General features: G+C 44.8%; 2 protein-coding genes across 2 annotated transcripts in view; one reads left to right on the forward strand and one right to left on the reverse strand.

Annotated features, from left to right (window-relative positions):
• Nucleotides 1–14986, forward strand: part of RYR3 (ryanodine receptor 3) — a 515475-nt gene extending 500489 nt beyond the window's left edge. The window contains 10 exon segments of the mRNA XM_044230143.1: nucleotides 3273–3315; nucleotides 3790–3917; nucleotides 4336–4396; nucleotides 4708–4854; nucleotides 8564–8698; nucleotides 9718–9874; nucleotides 10284–10348; nucleotides 10746–10846; nucleotides 13058–13109; nucleotides 14037–14986. Coding sequence (XP_044086078.1) covers nucleotides 3273–3315; nucleotides 3790–3917; nucleotides 4336–4396; nucleotides 4708–4854; nucleotides 8564–8698; nucleotides 9718–9874; nucleotides 10284–10348; nucleotides 10746–10846; nucleotides 13058–13109; nucleotides 14037–14132 — 985 coding nt within the window. The 3' untranslated portion in view covers nucleotides 14133–14986.
• Nucleotides 14987–15124: 138 nt separating this feature from the next.
• Nucleotides 15125–24804, reverse strand: part of AVEN (apoptosis and caspase activation inhibitor) — a 154961-nt gene continuing 145281 nt past the window's right edge. Inside the window, exons 4-7 of the mRNA XM_044230142.1 lie at nucleotides 23862–23932; nucleotides 19002–19097; nucleotides 16427–16787; nucleotides 15125–15635 (exon numbers count right to left, since the gene is read on the reverse strand). Coding sequence (XP_044086077.1) covers nucleotides 15520–15635; nucleotides 16427–16787; nucleotides 19002–19097; nucleotides 23862–23932 — 644 coding nt within the window. The 3' untranslated portion in view covers nucleotides 15125–15519. The remainder of the gene's footprint in view (nucleotides 15636–16426; nucleotides 16788–19001; nucleotides 19098–23861; nucleotides 23933–24804) is intronic.

The following is a 24804-nucleotide window of genomic DNA, read 5'->3' on the forward strand; positions in this document are numbered from 1 at the left end:
TCCTCGTTCATGCTCTCTCTCACACTCTCTCTCTCTCAAATAAATAAATAAAATCTTTAAAAAAAAAAAAAAAAAAAGCCTGTCCGCCGCTGCAGGTCCTCACCAATCCCCTCAAATAAGGAAAACTGCTAAGCAGGGTTTCTGATATTTGGTCATCATATCACAGAAATTTGGGATACTACTAAATAATGTGATTCTTTGATCAGTTTTCTGCAATCATCAGTAATGCTTATATATGTGATACAGGTGATATGGCCTAGAAGTCCCAGTAAAAAGGTAGTTTAGTATCTAGAAATACAAGTATCTAAAGGGTTAATGAGATAAGTACACTAAAACGTTCCAACAAGGATATTTGCGATTTTTTTATTTGAAGTGGTTTAAATGTCTACGAATAGAGAAATGCATAAATAGGTTTTAAAACTTTTACATAGATGGATCTTTTTTCCCACAATAACGGCATCATAGCACATGTAGTCCTTCCCAGTAACCTACTTTTTATAGCTAACTACATATCAAAAAGAGCTGTCTTTTCTTTTTGTTAAAAACACATATTAAGAAAATGTAAAATATATATCTTAAAGTACAATAATGAACTACTAAGTTTTAAAAACAGAAACTTGCTAATAGCTTCCAAGTCCCAAACGTTCTCCCTGATCTCTAGCTGATCATAACCTCCCAAACCCCCACTTAACTACTCTCCTGGCTTTAGTGATATTCATTCTTTTCCTTTAGTATATCGTTTACTGCTTAGGTATGTGTCCCTCGAAGCATTCTTTCGCTTTGACTGTTTTTGAATTTTGTGTAAATGGAATTACGCTATATGCATTACTTTTGTTCAACATTGCATCTGGGAGCTCACCCATGTTGATGTGTATGGCCATAGTTTGGTCATTCTCAAAACTGTGGCATTTTTCATTATATGAGTATTTATCATATATATGTCCTGTATTTATTCATTTTCCTGACAATGGATATCTCAACTGTTTCTGCTTTCTGGCTCTTAGAAACAGTGGGACAATGAACACTTTTATACCTAAGGCTCCAGTAAAAGAGTTTCTCTAGAATAGAGACCAGGAAAGGAACTTGTTTAATAGTAGGAGATACAAATGTTTGTCTTGATTTACATTCCAGCCATCCCTCTGAGATTTCCTGCTCCTTTGCCTCTTTGCCACACTTGTTAGGATACTCAGATAATTGTTCTAATTTGGTAGGTGTGTAATAGTATCTCACTGTGCCTCTCCTTCATTTTTAAATGAAGCTTTCATTCTGAGCTTAGATATATAGAAGTATTGCTTATTGATACATTTCCATTCTGGAGGTTCTGTTGTCTACCTCACACTTTAAGGATTATTATCAAGTAAAATTATGTTTTCTATCTTCAAGGAATTTACATACCTAGTCAGGGGACAAGAATATTCAGACCAAGGTGAGATCATGCCTGTGAAGTGGTCTTGCCTGGAACCTTCAGTAAGTGGCCCTGTGGCATCACTTATGGAATTGTCCACTTAGGACAAAATGTGACCAAAGCGGAGTTGTACATTATAGACCATTTGTATAAGGGATTTAAGAAAAAGGAGACTTTAGTGAGGACAGAGGAAGCCTGGATTTTTTTTTATTATTATTTGCTTTGTTTATTTTAGGTTCTAACTGTAATACATGAAAAAAATCAAGTAGAAAAATGTACAAAGAAGAAAATCAAAACAATCCTTTCCATGCCTCCAGAGATAAAATCTATTACCATTTTACTCTGTAAACTCAGCACTTGTTTTTGCTTTGAAGTGACATTTGGATGTTTGAAACAAAGAAATTGTTTTAGCTTACCCCCTCCCCCGTCCCTGCAAGAAAATTTTTTTTAAAGATTGTCAGCGTGTTGGTGGAAAGGAAGGGAGTGACATTTGCTGACGGTTATTCTTCTGAGGGGTCCATGAGCAGAGGGAGGTTCTCACTTCCTTATCACCATCTTGGGTGGTCTTTATAGAATAGGAGACTACTGTGTTTCAGAGTCAGGAAGAATGGACTCAAATTAAGGAAAACAGAACTAAAAATGCATGCATCGATGGTCAGAGGTTCCTTGGCTACAGTCTGGACTCAAGGATCTCTCCCAGGGAAGATCAATCATTGTGGAATGGAGAAAAAAAATTTTTTTTAATTAGAAAGGAAGTTGGGGCACCTGGGTGGCTCAGTGGGTTAAAGCCTCTGCCTTTGGCTCAGGTCATGATCCCAGGGTCCTGGGATCGAGCCCCAAGTTGGGCTCTCTGCTCAGCAGGGAGCCTGCTTCCCCCCATCTCTCTCTGCCTGCCTCTCTGCCTACTTGTGATCTCTGTCGGTCAAATAAATAAATACAATCTTAAAAAAAAAAAAAAGGAAGGAAGGAAGGAAGCATGCAAGGTGGGGAGCGGCAGAGGGAGAGAGAAAATCCCAAGCAGGCTCCCCGCTGAGCATAGAGCCCTATTTGGGCCTCCATGTCATGACCCTAAGATCATGACCTGATCTGAAATCAAGAGTCAGGTGCTTACCCAACTGAGCCACCCAGGTGCCCCAGGAAAAAAATATCTTAAATGGTTTTTGCCAACATACCTGAAAGTGACAGCTCCTCCTGGACTTTAACAAATACAAACCCTTTGCAGTGAGCTGGTATAAGTTACTAGGCTGAAGAAAGACATTCCTCTGGGGAGTTAGGGATGGTATGGTAAAGGGAACTACCTCTGAAAGATAGAGGGATCTAATTCCCTGAGAAAAGCAGACCCCACAGGGGTTATGTGGAGATGGAGAATAGAGTGGAAGAGCACTGTGGTTAAGAAAAACCGCACATACATTAACTAAAGGGATTCCCATACCAGAAACATCAAGTTAGGAACCTTGTCTGCACTTACCACCACTGTATCCCTATCACCTACCCCAGGGACCAACATAAAGTTAAGTACTCCATGAATGAAGCCCGAATGCATGTGTTTCCCTATAGGGTTTTGTTTCTAGTTATACTGGGATCAAGAAACATCTCCTTGCTTCTGTCTAGTCTGCCATCACAAATCCTGGCTCTTTATCATATTTCTGAGGCAGAAAACGCAGAGTGGCTCTCCAGGTGTTTCAGAAGTCAACACAAAGAAGCAAAACCATAGATCAATTAGAACCGTGGTGACTCTGAGCTTCAATTAGTCTGAATTCTTGAACGAGCAGGACAAAACCCAAGGAGATCCCAGACACAGATCTCACAGCTCCTTGATATGTTTGCCTTGATGTTAAGAACCTTCCCTTTTCATTTTCTTTTTCAGATCTTTTCCTAATAACTACTGGGACAAGTTTGTTAAGAGAAAGGTATGCCTTGTCAGTTGGTGGGGGCTGGTTTCCATGACCACCAAAGAAATGGGAGATTTTTTTTTTTTTTTAAGTTCTACATACACAAACATGAATAAATTTGCTGTTGCTTTTAGGATGGTATCTTGAACAGAGTAAGTCACAGAAGGTTTTTTTGTATGAACATATGTAGGTTTTGGCTCCGTTCTTATACTCCCTGCCCTAAACTGCTTAACATAATCACTACTTTCTGCGTACTAGTTTTCTTCTCCCCTCCAAATAGATATCAGCTTGAAGAATGGTTTTCACTTAGTCTCTCTCATTCCTGTTTTCTCCTGGGGTTATTTTCTTCCTCCTCATTTTCCTGTTGCATTTTGAGTCCTGTCTTCATCAACCCCTGAAAGAGCCCGGAGCATGGGGAAGCTCTGAAGCTTTGGGGCTGGCGACGGCCCGGTGATGAGCAGCCCGGGCTGCCCTGTCGCCCTCTTTCTCCAGGTGATCAACAAGTACGGCGACCTCTATGGAGCAGAACGCATTGCGGAACTCCTGGGTTTGGACAAAAATGCCCTGGATTTCAGCCCAGTCGAAGCAAGCAAAGCAGAGGCGGCCTCTCTGGTGTCATGGTACAGAGCTTAGGAGTTCAAATCCCAAGTCTGGCCCAAGGAGATCCTTTGTTTTTCCAGTTCTCCTCTGAGTGCCAGAGGGAGGGACTACAGCATGCCCGTGGGTGCTCAGGCTCTTCTCTGGCTTAGGTGTTTTCTTCTAGGTTCTGACATCCTGGGAGAACGCGGCCTCAAAAACCTTAAAGACCTCCCAGCTTTTATGCCTGTTCGAGCTGAAAGAGAAAGACTAAATAAAATTTCAAGATGCATGATTCAGCCATTCTCGGTCTCCTGGGGAATACCACATACAACCTGATAAAGCTCAGAGCTGTGTTTAGATTATTAAACCCGAGAGAAAAAAACTTAATTTTTCCCCTTATTAAACACTTAACTAAAGTCTGACATTTATAAGTTTTAAAAGGCTTTTGTTCCCCTTCAGGCTGAGTTCCATCGACATGAAGTACCACATCTGGAAGCTGGGAGTTGTTTTTACCGACAACGTGAGTACGGCTCCCGGAAAAACAAGATCCTGCGCCGTGGGGTCAGGGGTGTCACGGGTTGCTGTAGGGCCACACACTAAGGTGGGTGGGTGCCAAGAAGACTCAGCGCTTGCTTGTCAAAGGTGGATGCCCTTCCCGGTGCTGGGGGAACAGTAGTGTGGAAGGCAGGTGGGCTTTCACTGGGCAGTTCTCTGGCCAGTCACAGCACCTCAGCTCCTCAGTATCTAGGAACAAAAATGGTTTCATGGGCCCATCAGGAGGCACAAATGCTTAAAAGGTTGCTCAATTGCCTCTCGGTCCTTTCTGCACAGTCCTTTCTCTACCTGGCCTGGTATACCACCATGTCAGTCCTGGGCCACTACAACAACTTCTTCTTTGCTGCTCATCTGCTGGACATCGCGATGGGCTTCAAGACGCTGAGGACTATTCTGTCATCTGTAACTCACAATGGCAAGCAGGTACTGGGGTCTATACTGGGCAGAACAGGAGAGGCCTAGATGTGGGTCGGGGGAAAGAAAGTCAACAGCAGGTGGTACACTGGTGTATGCCAGGAAGGTGTGTGTCATGGCGTGTGGTCCATGCTTCTTGACCAAACACGTGAACTAGTAGATTGTTACTGCAGAACTGCAGCCATCACTGAAGAGATGTAAGACCTTGGTGTAAAAACCCTCAGCACTTAGATCAGCCGGGAGAAAGGGGGAGGGAGGGAGGTGATGGACATATCAGAATTGCTCTGGAGACTTTTTCTGGTTTACTCTTTCTTCCACGAATCTGATACATTCCCTGGGGGTTGGTAAGCAGGCTATGCAATTTGGAAGCTCCCCGGGTGCTCTGATACATGGTTCTGATTAAGAAGCAAACACTTAGACACACACACACACAATCTGTACCTCTGTCTGTCTACGTAGACATGGCTCTGTCCAGCCTCATCAATATCCAGTCTGCTTTCTGCAGTGCTGTCAGGGGCAATCCCTTGGTTAAAATCCTCTGATGACTCATTTGGTCAACAAATTCAAACTCCTTAGCATTTCATTCCTCATTAACCGCAACTTTGTAAATAATACATGAGTTCCCTCCCATCTGTAAACCTTCTTATAGGAGAGGGGGAAAATAAAGAAGTTAATATGGGCCCAGCTTTGTACAGCCATTATGGAAAACCGTATGGAGTTTCCTCAAAAAATTAAATCTACGACTGCCACATGATCTAGCAGTCTCATTTATGTGTATATGTCCAAAGCCAATGAGATCACTATATCAAAGAGATACCTGCATTCCCATGTTCAGTGAAGCATTATTCATAGTAGTCAAGATATGGAAAAAACCTAAGTGTCCACCAATGGATGAATGGAAGAAAATGTCATATGCACATACAATGGAATATTAATTAGCCATAAAAAATGGAAATCCTGGGATTCACAGCAACATAGAGGAACCATTAATGTTAAGGGAGATAAGCTAGACAGAGAAATACAAATACTGTATGATCTCATATGTGGAATCTAGAGAAATTGAACTAGAACCAAAGAGTAAAATGATGGTTGCCAGGGGATAGGGGAATGGGGGCACGTCAGTCAGAGAATACAAACTTTTAGCTATGAGATGAATAAATTCTGGGGATCTAATGTAAAGCAGGGTACTTGTAGTTAAAAATACTGTTTTGTGTACTTGAAATTTGCTAAGACAGTAGATCTGGTGTTCTCACAGCAGCACCCCCCCCCAGTAACTGTGTGAGGTGACAGATAATGTTAATTACCTTGATTGTGGCACCATTTGACAATGTATACATATATTAAATCATTACTTTGTACACCTTAAAAAATAGGGATTCCAACTAGAAAAAAAGTCAAAATTGACCTTTAATTGTTCTACAATGAAATGTGTCAGAATCAGATCTGTAAATACAGAGAACCGATGGTTGCCAGAGGGAAGGGGGTTGATGGATTGGGCAGAATTGGGGAAGGGAGTGGGAGGCACAGGCTGCCAGTGAGGGGATGAATAAGCCATGGTAATACAAGGCTCAGTGCAGGGAAGATAGTCCTTGGTACTGTGGTAGCGTTGTGTGTGGTGACAGACAGGAACCGCGCCTTGCTGAGCACAGTGTAATGTACAGAGATGCTGAATTTACCACATTGAGCACCTGGAACTAACGTAACATTGTCCACTATACTAGAATTTCTAAAAGATAAAAGATTCTGGATCATCAGGCATTAGGGTGGTTTAGTTCCTCTAGGTTTCTGGTAGTAGCCATAGTCATTGTTTCTTGTTTGGTTGATGATAAAAAGAATGGAGAAAAGCCGGAAATACAGATTTGCTGCCACATACAAGCCGCTCAAGTCTAGGGAGGTAATAACAGAACCCGTGATCTAGATGTTTGCCTAGAGTGTTAAATGCTTCCTTACAGGTTCCTGGGAGAAAGGCCCTTGTGTATTTTTACATGTGTGTCTTGGGAACTTTGATCCTATAAAGGCAGTGTTTCCCAGAGTGTGATCTGTGGAACACCAGTTCTACAGTTCAGTCTTTTAGAATTATTTCCTTTCCCTTTACTCAGATATTGAAACTTCAGTTTTTATTGATTTGGCTTAATGGCATTACACAAAACTGTACCTTAAATGGAAAGCTTAAACAATGAATTTCTTATACGGGCTTGCTAAATAAACTCTGGCAAGATTGTGAAAAACAAAACAGTACTAGCAACTGTGCCCAGTTTTTGCCATGGGCCAGGTACTGTGACAGGCACAACTTACTTTGTAAGGTAGACGTTATGCTCACTGGACAGATAAGAGAACTGAAGCTCAGAGAGGCTAAGTGTCTCACCCAAGACCACACAGCCGCTAAGTGACAGAACTAGCCCATTTCTTCCTTGGTGCAAAGCCCAGGTTCTTGGTTTCTAAAACCAACTGCATTCTCTGAGGTCCGCTGTCTGAGGTTTGGTAAGTTATTATTCATCAAAGAAGCCTCTGAATATTTTTCTTCTGGTATTTATCTCAGTACTCATGCCTACCCCTTTTGTGTAGCAACTCAAAACTCGAGAGCAAAGCTCTTATCTCCGTAATGACTGCGATCTCCACCTCTCCAGCTCAGCCCCAATTCCTCTGATAGGCCACTGAGCAGATCCCACATCATGCTATTTAGAGTATTTCCTCCAGCCAAGAAACAAGCTTGCCCTATGACCCCTGCAAAGGTTCTAGGTAGATTTCTTGATTATGAAAAATGTCACTTCACTGAACCATCATAAATAATTCTTATGGCAGTTCAAAGCTATGACAATTATCCATTCATGGTTATTTATGAAAACATGTAATGTAGGGACACCCACCAGTCCAAAGAAACTTTCTTTAGAAGCGGCGTTAGAGTGGAAGCCATATTGTGAAGCCTCCACTGCGGCCATCTCTGCAGAAAAGCAAGGGCACTCTCCTCCTAGCTCTGTCACTGCTCAGTCCTTAAATCCCTGCTTACATTGCTGAGGCCCAGCCCAGGCCCCTGGCATGTGTCTGCTAGGGCTGCTGTCACAGAATACCAGGCTGGTGGTGTAAACAACAGACATTTATTTCCTCTCAGTTCTGGAGGCTGGGAGTCCAAGATCAGGGTGGAGGTAGACCTGGTTTCCTTCAGAGGCCTCGCTCCTTGGTTTAGACCTGGCCACCCTCTTGCTTTTTCACTTGATCTTCCCTCAGTGCCTGCAGCTCCCGGCGTCTCTTTGTGTCCTAATCTCCTCTTGGAAGAGCTCCAGGTAGACTAGAGCAGGGCCCATTCTTTTTTTTTTTTCCCAAAGATTTTATTTATTTATTTGACAGACAGAGACTACAAGTAGGCAGAGAGGCAGGCAGAGAGAGAGGAGGAAGCAGGCTCTCCGAGAAGCAGAGAGCCCGATGCGGGGCTCGATCCCAGGACCCTGAGATCATGACCTGAGCCGAAGGCAGAGGCTTTAACCCACTGAGCCACCCAGGCGCCCCGAGCAGGGCCCATTCTAAAGCCATCATTCCAATTTACCTCCTTAAAGCCCCGATATCCAAATCCAGTCACATTCTGAGATGCTAGAGCTAGATGCCTTTGCTGCCACTCCCTCCTGTGTCCCCTTTCCACCTCACCTTTCTTGTTGCCTTGGAGTCTCCTGAGAAGCTCTGGAGAAGACCCACCTCCTTTCTCCTGTCTCCCTCCTGCCCCCAGCTGGTTCTGACTGTCGGTCTCCTTGCCGTGGTGGTTTACCTCTACACCGTGGTGGCCTTCAACTTCTTCCGCAAGTTCTACAACAAAAGTGAAGACGACGATGAGCCCGATATGAAGTGTGATGACATGATGACGGTGAGAGCCAATCACCAACAGAGATTAGAGCAGAATACAGGTCTCCTCCAAAAGGGGAAGTGTCCCCGAGAGAGGGAAGGAGCCAGGTTGCAGAAGCCCAGGTGGAAAGACCACACTGCAGGGGTGGAGGGAGGGCTGTTCTCGTCTGTCTGTGCTTGTGTTAAAGATGCCAGTTACCTTTATCTGAATGCGAATGGACCTGAAGCTAAATTTCTTGGCAGTCCAACTTGGGTTCTCTGAGATCTGAGAGAGATCTATTCCCAAGAAACTGGTGCTCAGTTTATTCCAACAGGCCTGATGGGGTTCTTTCAGAAGAACTACTATCATCTGAAAAATACATCAGAGCAGCAGGCTGGCACGGAGGGGAGGTCTTGCTGTCCAGCCAGCTGCTCGCTCGTGGGCAAAAAGGGCAGAGCTCCAGGTGAGCTGGCAGAGGGAGAGGACCAGTGCGACCAGCATGCATTCCACACTACCCCTGGCTTTCTACAATCACGGCCTTTCCCTTTGCACCTCGCCCCTCCAAGTAGGATGCCCCTCTGAGTAGGACGGCGCGCTGCTCTGGGAGCTAGCTCCTGGATGCCTGCACTGGTTCTCACAGGTAGCCCCAGAGGAAAAAGTCTCCTCATGGACACGGCAGGAATCCCTGTCCTCCCGGGTGCATAGAGGATGCAGAAGTAGAGGTGGCCTTTTCCGGAGGTGACACTTTAAATGAAGGCAAACTACTGTCTGGTGAACACATGTTCCTCAGGGCCCAGAGTTGGTTTAACTTATACATGCCCTACCTATCTTTTAATGAGCAAAGAATATCTTTTAAAGACTAAATGTAATAAGTCTTGCCACCTTCCGAGACCCCGTGCTGACCAGTGGGCATCGAGGCCAGCAGCTAGCAGCGCAAGGACGGACGTCACCGGGGAGCGCCGTCATGCTGGGACCCGGCTGTGTGAAAGAGCTAACAGCCATCATGCTCAACACAAAATTCTGTGATTTTGACCTGAACTGCCATTATTTTTCTTCTCTAGTGTTACCTGTTCCACATGTATGTGGGAGTGAGAGCTGGAGGGGGCATTGGCGATGAAATTGAAGACCCTGCTGGTGACCCTTATGAGATGTACCGCATTGTCTTTGACATTACCTTCTTCTTCTTCGTCATTGTCATCTTGCTGGCCATCATTCAAGGTACGGTGGCCAGTTAGGTTAAGTACCTACCTCTATATAATGTCATAGAGAAAGAAAAAGAACTATCTTTATCTATGACATTACATAGAGAGGTTTATACATTCACTTACTGTTAACAATTTGAGCATCTACTATGCATGCATGTGGCTAGGCATAAAGCCAGAGATATACCCAGACACTGACACAAGAACCCTGAGAATTGGAATGGAGGGCCACCCCCACCTCCTTTTATCCCCCACTCTGAACTGGTTATCTCCTTCTCACTCTGCTTCCTAGTTTTTTGGGGGGTCTTTTGTTTTGTTTTGTTTTGTTTACAAGATAACGTAGCTTCTACCATTGAACCTCTGCCCCAAGCCCCTGAACAGATTACTTTAAACCCTTTATCTCTCTTTGTATTTAAAAATACCAGGTCTTATTATTGATGCTTTTGGAGAGCTAAGAGACCAGCAGGAACAAGTGCGAGAAGATATGGAGGTAATGTTTCATTTGCTCCAACGCTTATTTCTGTATCTTACGGAAAATGGGTTTAAGTAATCGGGTCTGCTATTATGTAGGGCCAGTCTTAGGCAAATGACCGACAAAGTTTGCTTGCCATGCCTGTCCTCTGTGCCTGTCTGCTAGCTCCGGGCACTGCTTCTGCCTCACCCTCCCTACCCTGCACCGCCCCGCTTCCCCGCCTGCCACCCTGCTGCCTCCACTGTGCTCTGCTAGCTAGGAGTTGATGATGGGACACTGTGGAGAGGATTAATAGCCAAAAGCATGAGAGAGAAACATATTTTTCATCTGTCCATTCAGAGATCAGTAGCCCTTTCCCTCCTGCCATTAATGTCAGGTGTACTAATGCCTTTGCTGCTTCTCTTATTCATCTTAGACTAAATGTTTCATCTGTGGGATTGGCAATGACTATTTTGACACGACTCCTCATGGCTTTGAAACACATACCTTACAGGAGCACAACTTAGCCAACTATTTGTGAGTATCCGTGGTCAACAGAAGTGACAGTGGCTGGGGGAAGGAGCTGCAGAGTAAAATACACAGTTATGTCATAGGGTTCCCCCCTGTACATGCGATTTCTGCCTGTTTCTCTGAAAAAGTAGAGGCAGTTAGGAAAAAACTTCAAGGAGTCTCGATGAGCTTGCCTCTTTGTCCATATTCCCTGCCTTTCCAGGCTTTGACAGACATGTGCTATGGGCTTTCCCTGCACCTCACAAAGGTCAGCCCATGCACCTGCGATGAGACCCCATGCCTTCCTCACGTCCTATAACTACAGCAATTTCTTTCTTTACCAGATTTATCCTGTCACCACACGTGTTATTTTTTTTTATCCTAAACAAAGAACAGTCTGCTGCCCCATTTCTACTGCCAGCTCTTGCCCTGTTTTCTTTCCCTTCCAGTAAAAAAACTTAAAGTGTCTGTGCTTACTGTCTTCAAATCTTCTCTTCCCATTCTCCTTTGAACCCAGCCCAGTCAGGCCCCTCCCCACCACGTCACACTTGCTCCTACTGAGGTGGTTCATGAGCTGCCTGTTGGTGGGTGCTGTGGTCAGTTTGCAGGCCTCACCCCGCCTGTCCTTTCCTGGGAACATATGAGCTCCAGGAGAGCGAGATAGTTGTGGGACACGGGTGTTTCATACTGCTGGATCCTAGCACATGGGGTAGAAGTCCTTGGCCCCCAGAAGGTGCTAATAAGCATTTCACTTGTTCTGAGGTCAAGCCGTCACTCAGAAACAAGTTATTCAGAGCGCATTTTGTACCCTATGAGGCTTCTATATTAAAGAGACTCTGAATGGGCAGGTAATCTATATTCTCTGTAACTGATCATTTTCAAGAAGAGGGAAAAAGCTGCTCCCCGGCCCAGGTCTTCCCTTCTGGGTCTACATTATTATTCAGGAAAAACCAATCTTTAGGATAGAACAGGCCTAGCCATTGGGAAAGTTATTATTGTCAAAAAGAAGTACCAAAGACCTATCATTTTGCTAGAATACCTTATATACTAGAAGACAAAAACACAAATTAAAAAAAAAACTTTAATATATCCTTCCTCAAATCATGAGTATTCATCACTGTTAACTCTCTTGAAGAGAGTTTCCATCTTAATGAAGGCGATGCGAATGGATGTCCTTCTAGAAAAGGTGAGCACCTGGCCCTTTATCAGGACCCATGAGTAGAAAAATGTGAAAGGGTGTTGTGATGCCGTCCCCCTTTGACATCCTCCCTTGGCACTACATATTATAATAATCTCCCTTCTGGCTCTCTGCACTGCTAGCAGCATGCTGGAGGAGAGAGAACCCATCTTGTTCATATTTGGAACTCCCCCTAAAAGTGGTGCTTTGTCAAATAAATGTGCCAAGAACTAAAGTCTTCCATCCCCGAGTCTTGAACATGATAAAGCTATTTGCCGTGCGGCCTTCTTAGTCTGCTAAAAGGACAAGGAAGGAAGGAATGAAATCTTTTTATCACTGCTAAAGCTGCAGATCTAAGGAGACCCTGAGAGAATTTGAAGTCTGAAGCTCAGGCTCTCCCCATCCCCAGTCCTGTCTTTGAGGGCACAAGACGGGATCCTTTGAAAGTGGTCTCTGAGATCCTGCAGTGTGAGCTCAAAGACCTGCCCCAGCTTCCGTGGATATTTGGGTGAACTGGATGAACAGACTCGAACCCTAGCCACGCCACCATTAGCACAAGTGACACTACACTGGCATTTCTCAGAGGTCTACAATAAAAAACTCTTTCTAGAGGAGAACAGCTTAATGAGGTTACATGCTTTCTACCTTTTCCATGACCTATCCTTGAGAAACACACAATTTTAGTTCTACGTTAAGCCACTAAAAATCACATGGTGAGAGTTTTGGTTACCTTTCATTGTTTAGGATTTTTATTTTTTTTGGAGAAAGAGCACATGTTGGTGGGGGATAGGGCAGAAGGTGGGGGATAAGGCAGATAGGCAGGGGGTGTTAAATTGACTCTGTGCCCAGAGCCGAGCCCCACATGAGGTTTGATCCCAGGTCCCTGAGATCATGACTTGAACCCAAAACAAGTCATTCAACTGACTGAGCCACCCAGGTGCCCCCAGTTAGGATTTTTTAAAAAGGCAGCCAAAATTCTTCTCACAAGTAATAGTAAAATTTCTCCTCAAAAAGATTAACCAAAGTAATATTGTCTTTTTCTCACTTAAATCTTTTTCCAGGTTCTTCCTGATGTACCTGATTAATAAAGATGAGACAGAACACACGGGTCAGGTGAGAAAATATCTTAAGACTTGTACCCCTTTTAGAAGTCTTCAGACTCAACAGAACATAGGATGTCTGAAGTAGATGACTTCATTCGTTTCCAGTGTACATTCTTCCTCTGCATAATTCTGCCATCCCTTTGTGACCTAAGAAGCCAATATCCTCAGGCACCTCTAGTCTCTTCCTAAAGACTTTGCTTATCCGTCCCAACAACGCTGACATTTTCTAAACCCTTATGGTTACTGCTTCAGTAGAATAGCTGGAGGTGGGGAGAACATTACAGACAAAAAGACAAGGAGGAGCTGAGTGGGTGGCTCTAACAAAGAGAGTAAAATGGCGTGAGAGACAGCTGGAGAAAGAGAACCACCTCATGTGTGGGTGACACAGGGACTGTGGAGGTGTGGGTAGTATGAGTGAAAGTATGTGTCAAAAGGGATTCTGTGACTAACTATGAGAAACAAATGCCAAGACAAGAGAACAAAGGGAAGAAAAGGTAGGTTATCTAATACTCAAACATTATCAGATTTGTAGGAAAACTTCACAGCTCAGACACTTGAGAGGCAACTGGTTCTAGATCTCCCTTCAGTGCTCCAGGCATCTGCCCCCACTAGCAATCACTGTCTCTTCATTGTGTGTACTTCTGCATTCTACCAATTACAAATGGCATAGAATCAGCCTCCTGCTAGATCTTTCAGCATTTTTACTCGCAATCATTGCTTTTGTTCAATGTTTTGAGTTTTGAGGGGAGGGAAATGGAGTGGGGGTGGGGAATGACTTTTTGCTCCTAAACTAGCTTGGGCTGGGAGCAGAGCAAGGAAGAAGATAGGAGGTTGGGCCCCGCCACCATTCTCCAAGGGAGACCTACTAAGTAAACACCACCTGGGTTTTAGCTTACTGTGGTTTAAAAAGAAGTACCCTTTGTTTCCTTTATTTCAGGAATCTTACGTCTGGAAGATGTACCAAGAAAGATGTTGGGATTTCTTCCCGGCTGGTGACTGCTTTCGGAAACAATATGAAGATCAGCTTGGGTAAATCAGAATGAAAGAAACTCCACAATTCTAGATGGTCTACTTCCAGTGAAATAAATCCTTTTTATAGTTTTGCAAAATATTTGAAATGTGACATATTCTAAATGCCTCCCTTACAAGAAAGTGTTACAAATATGTGATATTTATGAATTGATTTGGCTTTTTGTGCCTAATGGACGTAGTTCTAGGGGAGACCTCCTATCAAAATGTTAAAAGATGGCAAAGAATCAAGGAAACTGTAGTTGAGAATACCTTCAAGTTTTCAGCTGTAATGGAAAATGGTGTCATTGAGGAAAGAACTAGAAGTATGAAGTCTTCAACGCACAATACCTGAAATTTTACACACTTGAATGTCACATGACAGTATCCACTAGTGACTCATGGTCTGAATTACAAAAAAAAAATCATTTTAACTGCAAATTTCTCCCATGGTACTTGCTAGTGAATGTATTCAGAATCAGCTTGAAAAGCTTTAAGCAGTTAAAATAGAAAAAAAAAAAAAAAACCAACCAACCAACACTTTGTCGACACTGAACTATCGATTAAGTGCCTTAAAATCTCTTTAGATATAGCTATGCAAATTTTTTATGTTTCTGTTTCAGATGGACAGTTCCATTAATGGGTTGTGTTGATCTTCTGTCTTTATGAAACTGCACTTGAAGGTTATTCCTATTGTTTTGTTTTTTTTTTTCAGTAACAGCTTGTCAACTGCTGTTATTAGAAGTACTGTATTGAAAATTCAGAAAAATGTCATTCTTATGCCAAATTGAGTACTGCTTTATGGTTCCCTTGTAAGTAGTGGAGCTGCTGTGTTTAGGTGAATCTCCTTACGTCAAAGGAAGTGCCCACTGCAATAAAGTACCACGTACCAATCTGTGGTGTCGGCCTCTGGTGATGTACCTCTTCTGGATGATTCCACGGCCATCCTGTAATTACTGGAAAAGGGGCATGGGACAAAGAGGCTTACCCCCCGCCCCCCAAGAAAGAAAGGAATGCCATAGAGCAGCGTTCGTTTATTTTGGCCAAATGAATGCCTTGTTGCTATCTATCAGCAGCACCTGCTCTGCTGTAAACACTGAAAGGAAGGAGGCTGGAAACAAGAGCTGTAACATCCCCTGCCCTCAAGTACTCTGGAGATTGCTAAGCCAGAGAGCTGATGCAGCGAGCCTCAGAGATGGGTAGTCCCGGGTGCCGTGGAACATAGAGGTAGGTGTTCCCTGCGGCAAGCGTGATGGAACACACTGGCTCGGGCGTGCTCGGCAAGCAGCTGTTCTGAAAGGACAGCCAGGGGCCCACCCTTACTGACAAGGCAACCAAAATTTGCGTCAGGCACTTTTTTTTTTTTCATTTTCTTTTTCTTTTTTTTTTTTCTTTTTTCTTTCCCTTTTAGGTTAGGAAATCATGCTGTCCAACCAGTCTTCAAGCTCCTCCTCAGTAACAGTTTTCGATGTATTTGGTTGCTCAGACTGCACGTTCTTTTCTCCCAACACAGATAGCTTGGCAGGACCTGGGGAGATAAAAGCAGTGTTAGCGACTTCACATTAGTCCCAAAACTGAGGGTTAAGGCTTCCTTGGGGTTTGTTCCGTGATGGAATTCATGGAATTACATAACAGGAAACATCCTATTACGGCTTCAACTCTTCAAGAAGCTACAGTAATAACTAAACAAATTAATAATTGGGGGGGAGACTTGCTCCTCTGTTTATTCTGAAGTTGAATGTCCCAGTTCACTAAGTTTCCTAAAAAGACCAACAGATTAGTTTTCTTTTTACTATTGTAGCACTCCTGGAAAGTCTTCACAGGTTCTCAAATGCAGGTGTGGACGGGGCACATCCACCTTGGCCTTGGCCTCTCCATAGCAGCTGGCCCATGGTCTCACAGAGCACGCACAAAGGGCGAAGTGCTCTTCTGTACAAAAATAAGACGGAAATAGCAAGCCACAAGTCTGGAGAGCTGGTTAACGGTTCTGCTCAGACAGTCGATTAAAAGGTCTGCTGCAGCACAGCTGAGGGCAACGAGGATCTGCATGCCTCTCTCCAGCGCCAGGTCCATCTGCCACCCCGGGTTTAATATCGCAGTCGGGCAGGGAGCACCCTGCGAGCCTGCTGTATTGAGTGAGGAATGTTGTCCAAAAGGTCAGCTCAGGGGGAAGCGGCCATGTGAGCCCAGAAATAGATGTCGGCAGACAACACCAGATCGATTGACAGACGCTGCTGGAGAGGGGTAGGGACGGGATGCCAGTGGGACTGTTGGCACAAAAGGTGAGAAGATGGATAGGGAATAAAATGAAAGCCATACCTTGTTCTTCTTGGGCCACCTCCCCATCTTTCTCAGATTCTTGGGCCTGCACGGTCTGGACTGGTGCAGTGTTCTCTCCCTCTCTTACAGGTGCATCTAAACTAAGCAGCAGATCTAATTCTTCCTCCAAGTGGTCTGCTGCCGCCTGCAGAGGGGCGGTGGGTTTCTGAGATCCCCTGGAGGGAGCCGGGCTGGGGCCATCTTTACCCAGGTACATGGGGCAGCCAGCAGCGGCAGATTTCAGCTCGGAGGTGGAGCCTTTTCCTCCGGGCCCCAAGGGCCCTTTTAACTGCATCCCCAGTCCCTTGCCTTCATCATTTCTCTTTGGTTTCACCTGAGGAAGTTCTAAAGGAAGGGTGGTCTGAAAGAGAAGCATCATAATGCAGGTAAAAATCGGAGTCCTGCCCTATTTGCTTACACAGAAACAAAAATGATGGAAGCCAAACTTGGTGGAAGAGGAAATTCAGTTCAAACAGGAAGGTCACAAAGGGTCCCCCAGTTCAGGCCCTGCCCTAGAACCCTTCCTTATTGAGCTGGGGTAAATGGGGAAGACCTCACTGAAACACCACAGGGCTGTGCCTCCCCCTCTGCCCACCCCCGCCTCTCTGCACAATGGCAGAGTAGACACCACAAGGGCATGTCTTCATCTGTGAGGAGATAAATATCTATAAAAGGCACCCAGAAGTAATTAGCAAATCAGATCGTTCACTGTACTTAAATGCACTGATAATAAAGGTCATCTAGGGGCACCTGGGTGGCTCAGTGGGTTAAAGCCTCTGCCTTTGGCTCGGGTCATGGTCCCAGGGTCCTGGGATCGAGCCCCACGTCAGGCTCTCTGCTCAGCAGGGGGACTGCTTCCTCCTCTCTCTCTGCCTGTCTCTCTGCCTCCTTGTGATCTCTGTCTGTCAAATAGATAAATAAAATCTTTAAAAAAATAAATAAATAAAGGTCATCTAGAATGACCCATAGTAACATTTGAGTAAAATGAGGGGAAGGAGGTGGTTTAAAACTAGCCAGGTTTTCAAAGTTACTAAAATTAATCTGTACTTTTACTCTCAGGCCTACCATTGACAGGACATCCTCACTTTTCTCGCTGAGGCCCCATCACCTTCATTGTGCTGTAGTGGGCTAACCCAGCCCCATTCTGTGGGGAATGCACCACAGCCACACGTGTCCTGGCCACCCAGCAGGGACAGCAGCGCTCTCCCAATCACTAATAAAACCCCAAACAGCCCAAACATGCCTGGAGCTCTGTGGTGACTCAATCAGAGATGAATGCCATCCTCTCTACTTCCCTGCCCTGCCATTAACCCCAGCCCTAAATTCTGCTTGCTGCCCTAAACCAGGGGTCAGTCAGGGTCACAGAAACAAGAGCTGGGTAGGTAACCAATTCATGTGACTGCTCAAGTGTTGTGACACATTCAGTTGCAGAACGAAGCTGACCGCTTCAGTTGCTGGGATTCTCTTTACAATTAGTACGGCTCAGGGTTTCACTTTTTTAAAAATGCAGTCGGGCCACAACTACATTGTGAGGTGCCTGTCCTACGGTCTGTTGGGCCTCCCCCTCTCTGCTCATTCATCAGTTGCTATCTTAAACTGGGCTCTCCTACATTTATGCTTCTAGCCCTTCCTTCTCATCTATAGATTTCCGTATCCAACTCCTACTTGACGTTGATATCTCAGAGGCACAGACCCATGTTTCCTGATACCCCCATCGCTGAGCTGCACAAGCTGCAAGGCCGAGAACAATTCTTTACTTGTCGCTCTCCATTTCCAGGATTTCCCAAGCCCTGCTTAGTTTCCTTTTGAAGTGCATCTTGGTCAAGTCCAAGTCCAGTCCACTCTGCCATCTCCACCCCAGTCCCACCTACACCATCACCCTGGCTGCGGCAGCAGCCTCCTAGTTTGCTCGCCCTGACCCGCTCTCCACTGGCATGTACACGCCTGTGTACATTTGCCAACACACATTCCGCCAACTCCATTCTGCAGCCAGAACGGTCCTGGGTATCATCATCATGAGCAGTAGTGTTAAGGCAGAGCTGATTGGGTCACTCTTCTCTAAATTCTCATTCACGTGCTTTTATACTCTGGATCGCGGCTCATCTGACAGTCCTTCAGGAAAGCCATTCCGAATCACACCAGAATAGATCAGGTTCATTATTATAGATTCTCATAGCACAGTACACTCCTTCAAGGAACTTGCCGCAATTGGAGAACTTGATCAATATTCCTATTTCCCAACAGATTAAGCTCTGGGAGATCAAAAACAATGTCTGATTGTTTAGTGCTAACGCAGAGCCTGGCACATCAATTTTTGAGTAAAAAACCAGCCAGACTTTATTCTTTTACATTTCATTCAATCCTTCAAAATGTTTCACACGTAAAATGTAAAAAAAAAAAAGACTAAAAATTATTTCATTTCCCCCTTAAAACTCTGAAAAATGCTATGCTGATACAAAAGCCTCAGATTTGGGGAAGGAAGAGGTGTTGTGAGCCATCCTGCACAGTGACAGTTTTCACTTTTCTTCATATGCTCTAACCCACACCCACGGGCAGATGCTGTCAGGGTTTTTACCTGGACCAATTCGGCAGCAACATTGAGTCGGAGTGAGAGAGGCAGCTCTTGAAGGGCTCGAACCAGTGACTCACAGTCCACATAAAATGCTGAATTCTATTAACAAAAAATTATATGCATTGTCAGGTGACAAGTACAAAGGACCATTCAGAGATAAAACAGCAGAAGATGACGGAAGGAAATAAACCATCCACTAACATTACATTCAGTGGAGAGTAAGTCCTATCCTAGGTCCCACTTGATATGGTTGCTATTTTCTATCATTGCGTTAAGATGAGCAAAACCCAAGCCACGTTCTGGAGTGACACCTTCACACTGTGAGAACAGAACAGGGCAGTGATAACCCCCACACTGAGACTGCATGATAACCTGGAAACTACAGATGCTTCTAGAATTACTGGAAAATTGAAAAATAAGTATTTAAGGGGATCAAAGTGGACCCCTCCCTCTAATTCAGACAGCCAGCCTTCAGGAGAGGAGAGAAGGGCCGTCTAAGCAGGGAGACGGGGCTGGTCTCAGCCGAAGGAGCCTGTGGTCTAGGCTTCTGTTCTAATCAGAAAGCAGGAGGCAGACTTGCCCGCTAGCTAGTGCCACTCTATGGGAACAACACCGAAAGCTTCCCTTGACAAGTCGAGACCTATCCTGGCAATGACCTCCCAAATTGACAGTAGCTGAGGAAACATTCCCGATTATTTCATGGCTTGACAACAGTCTGATGGCTATTTTCTGGGGCCCAGGCCATCCAAGAGAACAAATAACCCAAAGAGGCAGATACTGCTAACCACCTCGTCTACCAGAGCCCTCCCAGGCCCAGCTGGAAACCCAGCTTATTGCACTGTCCCTGGCTTCAAGTTAGAAGAGAAGTCAGGGCCCACCTAGCCGGTCTGGATTCCACCGCAGCAGTGTCTGGGACATCCTGGGAAATGGGTTCACTGTGTGGGGGGACGGTGAGCTCAAGAAGAGCCTGACCCTAATCCAGACCCACTGTAACCTCTAATGCCCACAGCAGCCACTGCTGTGTCCTTGCGTGGGCTGCAAGAGATGGTGTGGCTGTTCACCTGCCCTTCAGAAACAGTCCCAAGATGGCTGGCTCTTAGCTATGCCATGTTGGCAGCACCAGATAGGCCCTGGTTCTGGAAAAAAGGAACTCCCTTCTAAAACACACAGTGTATTTAGGGAGCAGGATAGAGGCTGGTAAAGCCCTGACAAGAAAACCAGAAATTCAGTGTGCATTCCAGGCCTTTCCTTAGCCCTGTACTTATTAGCACCTTAAGGGCTGTGGCCAGACCAGTGTGGCCAAGTCTTCATTTTCAAGTTTGGAGAAACTCTCTCCAGCCAGTAGAAAGTGTGATCCCAAATGCTTAACCCGTGGGTATGTCGTCACATCACACACTGGAAATCTCACCCTCCCCAACGCCCATAGAGCTGCACACAAGCAGACCCCCTCCTTTCAGCCGATGAAAGAGCAGGAACTTCACCCCTGCCATGCGTGCCCACCATTCACCAGCTGCTCTCTTAGCACCCCAGACAGGAGGACCGTGGAGGCGTACAGGGGGTCTGGCTAAAAGTGGCCATGCTTCCTCTGCCCTCTTTAGCACCATGTGCAACATGACTACATGGTATAGCCACAACAATGAAAAGTAGGGGTGCCAGGGGGTGGGGTCCAGTTGGTTAAGTGTCTGCCTTCAGCTCAGGTTGTGATCCCGGGGTCCTGGGATCGAGGCCCCTAGCAGGCTCTCTGCTTGTCAGGGAGCCTGCTTCTCCCTCTCCCTGCCGTTCTGCCTACTTGTGCGTTCTCTCTCTCTCTCTCTCTCCCTCTCTGTCAAATAAAAAGGGACTGGCCACGCTGTGCTTCTGAGCCACGTGCCGGATGATGGACATCTAGCGGTGTCTGCTCCTGGAAGGTCTCCTTCCCCCACCTTTCTAATTCCTGCCCACCATCCAAGGCCCTGCAGACACTGCACGGCCTCCACAATGCTGTAGAGACCCTTCAAACCAGGAGGGGAGGTGCAGGAGTCCTGGAGCCTCGAACCTGCCACCAAATGCCACTTTGGAAGAGGACTCCTTTTCTCAGCACCAGTCTTTCCCACAAAGGGCTAAAGCTAAGGTCTAACATAAAAGGAGTGGAGGTGAAATCCTTGTAATAGTCAAGTGTGAATTTTAAAATGGGCTTCATTGGAATAATAACCACAAATTAGCTTTTTGCTGTGTCTTAAAATAATGGAGAGGTTATTTTGTTTTTTGCCTGGAGAGGCTCGTCCCCATATCGACCAGGCCAACTCTGACGGTCACTCACAGTTGCAGCTCACAGCCTGACCCTGATGCCTTCTGCCTGCACACTCACGCCGGCTGCAGGAAGCCAGCCTTGACTGTTAGAACAAAGTCCCACCCCATTCTCTGAGGTCAGTGTGCACAGAACTGTGGGTAGTGAAAACCTGTCCCCTCTGTCCAGGAACCTTACTACTTACTAGACTCAGTCTCAGTGTCTGTGTCAGACAAAGAACCTGCTAGAAAGTCCACTCAGCAGCTGAAGAAAGAATAGCCTTTGATCAGACCATTATACCTTCCAAAATTTTTATCACCTTTCTCTCTCTCTCAAGTAAGCAAAACCAGAACCTAGTGAGGAGTTAAGTGGGACATGAACAGGTTTTGATGGGCAAGTGATGAATTTCAGTTTTGGATGGGTCCTACCCACACATCAACTCAAAATATTCAGAGTAAACTTGCCCTCTCTGTAGCCCATCAATGGCATCACCACCTACCTAATCATCAAGCTAGAAAGCTTTGCGCCACCACACACCTTTCTTGTCCGCATGTCTCACATGCGACACAGTCTAGTTCGTCCTCTGCTGAAATCCATCTATCAATGAGCCATCCTCCACTCCCACTTCCCCATGCTCCTCATCCCTTCATTCACCCAAAATCATATCCTCCTAACTGGTTTCCCTGCCTCCTGCCTCTTCCCTCTTCAATCCCTCTTTTCCAGTACTGCTCAGGTCAAATCTAGCCATTTCCATTTTCTGGCCAAATAAAACTTTAATGAAAAAAATAAGAGTAGGAATAAGAGCTACTTCTGAGTGTTTCATATGTGTCAGGAACTGCACAAAGGAGCTTTTATTTTGTATTTAATGTAATCCTCATTATAAGCCCAAGTTATATCTTATTATTAGTTCCATTTTACAGATGAGAACACAAAAGAAGGAAAGAAGTTCACCCAAGTCACAGAACTCAGATTCACAGTCAGGCATGTCTCTCCAAGATCTATGCTCTCACCCACATGCTAAACATCCCCCTAGAAGAAGATCAGACTGCTGGTATTATCCAGCCCGACTTACCCCTGAGGCCTCCTTCTCCGGGAACACTGCAATCCAGCTATATTCTGACTCCGAGCATGCCTGTTCTTTCAGCTCTCCTCACTCAACAGGACCTCCAGCATCACACTGACCCACCAAGGCCCATTCAGACTCTCTCTCTTTCCCGTGGTACTGATCTCAATCCCTTCCAGCCCAAAGTGGCCCCCACAGTAGTATCTTAATTCATTTATGACACCACTTATTTTATGTCACACTCTTTTTCATTTATTATGTAAATATTTACTGGTCACCTACTATATGTCAGTGGCCATGCTAAGGGCAATGAATAAGCACAGTCTCTGTCTTATCCACCTTTGAATAAGTTCCAACTAATAAAATACCTAGTAAATAAGTTCTCCGTATTCTGATGCGTGAAGAACTTTAGAATTATCTGAAACTCTCAGGATAACTGAAATATCTCTAATAGTCGATGTGGTTCAAAAGAAGTTGAAATGTGAGTTGTCTGGCTTTTGCTGTATTCCTTGATGACTTCTGTTTGCTTGTAATTTGTCTTGGAATCCTAAACTGTACCTCAGGTGTATGCCCACAGAGACTGAAGCAAAGACAAGTATTTTTAATGCCCTATTTTTCCCATGTTGTAATACACACTCTACGCAAAGTGACATGTAGTCATTTCACAAGTAATTTCCCACCCCCTTGGTCTGTATGGTAAGCCAATGTCCATCCCAAACGAGTACACAGAAGACCACCCCAGAGAGAAAAGGACCCACTTAAGGTGTGTGTGTACTGAGCAGGTAGCAGAATGGGGAAGAGGATGCCCTACCTTTGGGCTTCAGGTCTGCTACTCGGTCACGTGTCTGAAACTGTGGACAGATTGTCAGATTATTGTATGAGACAGCAGGTGCTAGCCATGGAGCTGGAGAGCAGATGACAAGCCACCACTGATTCTCAGTGCTTTTTAAAAGGGTTAGAATACCTGTCATCTCCCCTATGGAAAGAATCCATCAAATCACAGTTGGAAAATAATCGAAACCCCTTGGGGAAAAAATATGGCATGAACAAAAAGCAAATGAGGTAGCTGGGCTTTATGGCGTCACTGAAAGACTTCTGTGGCGTTTGTTCTTACTTTATCACTTTATTCTCCTAACTATAGAAGAAGAGTTATTTAAAGGTATAAAATTAAGGATTTTTTTCACCTAATACCAAAAACAGTGTGGGGGGGGCATTAATTTTCAACCCTAAGGGAAACTCTTCACAGAAAGGAAAAAGGAAGGCAGGCCAAATGGCAAAGTAGTCCACTCAAAATCATGACTATACACTATGAGTAATTCACACAGGCGGCCAGTTAGACAGGTGAATTCTAGCTCCAAGGACCTGTATAATTTAAGCTCCCTGAAAATGGTCTTAACAATTGAGGTGACTGAAGCTAAACTGTACATGAATCACTATTCTTTTCTACCCCAAGACTTCATCTCAACAGTAACATAAAGGCATTTGTCTTCAGCCTTGAGAAGAGCCAATCCACAGTCAAGACAAACCATCTTACCTGTTTTGGACATGAAGCTTCACCATCCCACTCTTTCTCCTCAACAAACCGGAACTGTGAGAAGGAGTCCCCTAGGGATAGGAAAAAAAAAACAATAATTTTACACAAAAGCCAAAGAAAAACACTCAGTTCTCTAAATTTCTACTTGGGAATAAAAGTGCCATTTCTGAGAAGCAAAGCCCCAAATTCAGTGGTAGCATTTAATAGAAGTTCCTGGCTTCCACTTCTTTACACAGCAATCTGGGCCTGGTGGGCACCTGAAAATTCTGTTGGCTTCACACGATTCTCTGTAAGCCACCATCTACATGCTTCTGGAGAGATGACTCGAGGCTTGTAGACATGGCCATCTACTCATATTTAGTACATTTTCATCCCATCTGCTTAGTGTATGCAAGGAAACAGATATTTATGATGTGGGGAGTGGGCACAGCTGAAAAGGCAGAAGAACAGAAGGAAAGAAGGTCTAGGCTGACCACATTAGAACAGGCTTAAACTATCTCTTTGAAGTGAGATTATCAACCTCAAACATCACCCCCAAAGTCACCTGGTTAGAATGTCAAATGCAAAATAAAACTCAAAGAATATGCATGAAATTAGTTCATGTGAATCACGGTACTGAGCTCTTGGAATAAAGGAAAACGAACCTGTAAGATCAGCATAAACAATCATAAAAGACAACCCTGGACAGCAAGCTTCGACCCAAGGCTCATTTAGTAAATGCATACTTACTTGGTTATTTGTCTTAAGAACACCTAATTGATAAAGAATTATTTCTCTGCCTAGCTTCAGGAGTCCCCAAATATGGTCCCAACCTTAATAACCCTAGTTAATTCCTATTTCTTCTGACCTTCTGCCTGAGCCAGCCTCCTATCACATTCCAAACATACTTCCTATTCCATCCTAGACTCTCCTCTTTCTCAGTCCTTCCCGCTTGTCCGGAAGA

The sequence above is a fragment of the Neovison vison genome, chromosome 13 (genome assembly GCF_020171115.1).
Source record: "Neovison vison isolate M4711 chromosome 13, ASM_NN_V1, whole genome shotgun sequence".
NCBI classification, from domain to species: domain Eukaryota; kingdom Metazoa; phylum Chordata; class Mammalia; order Carnivora; family Mustelidae; genus Neogale; species Neogale vison.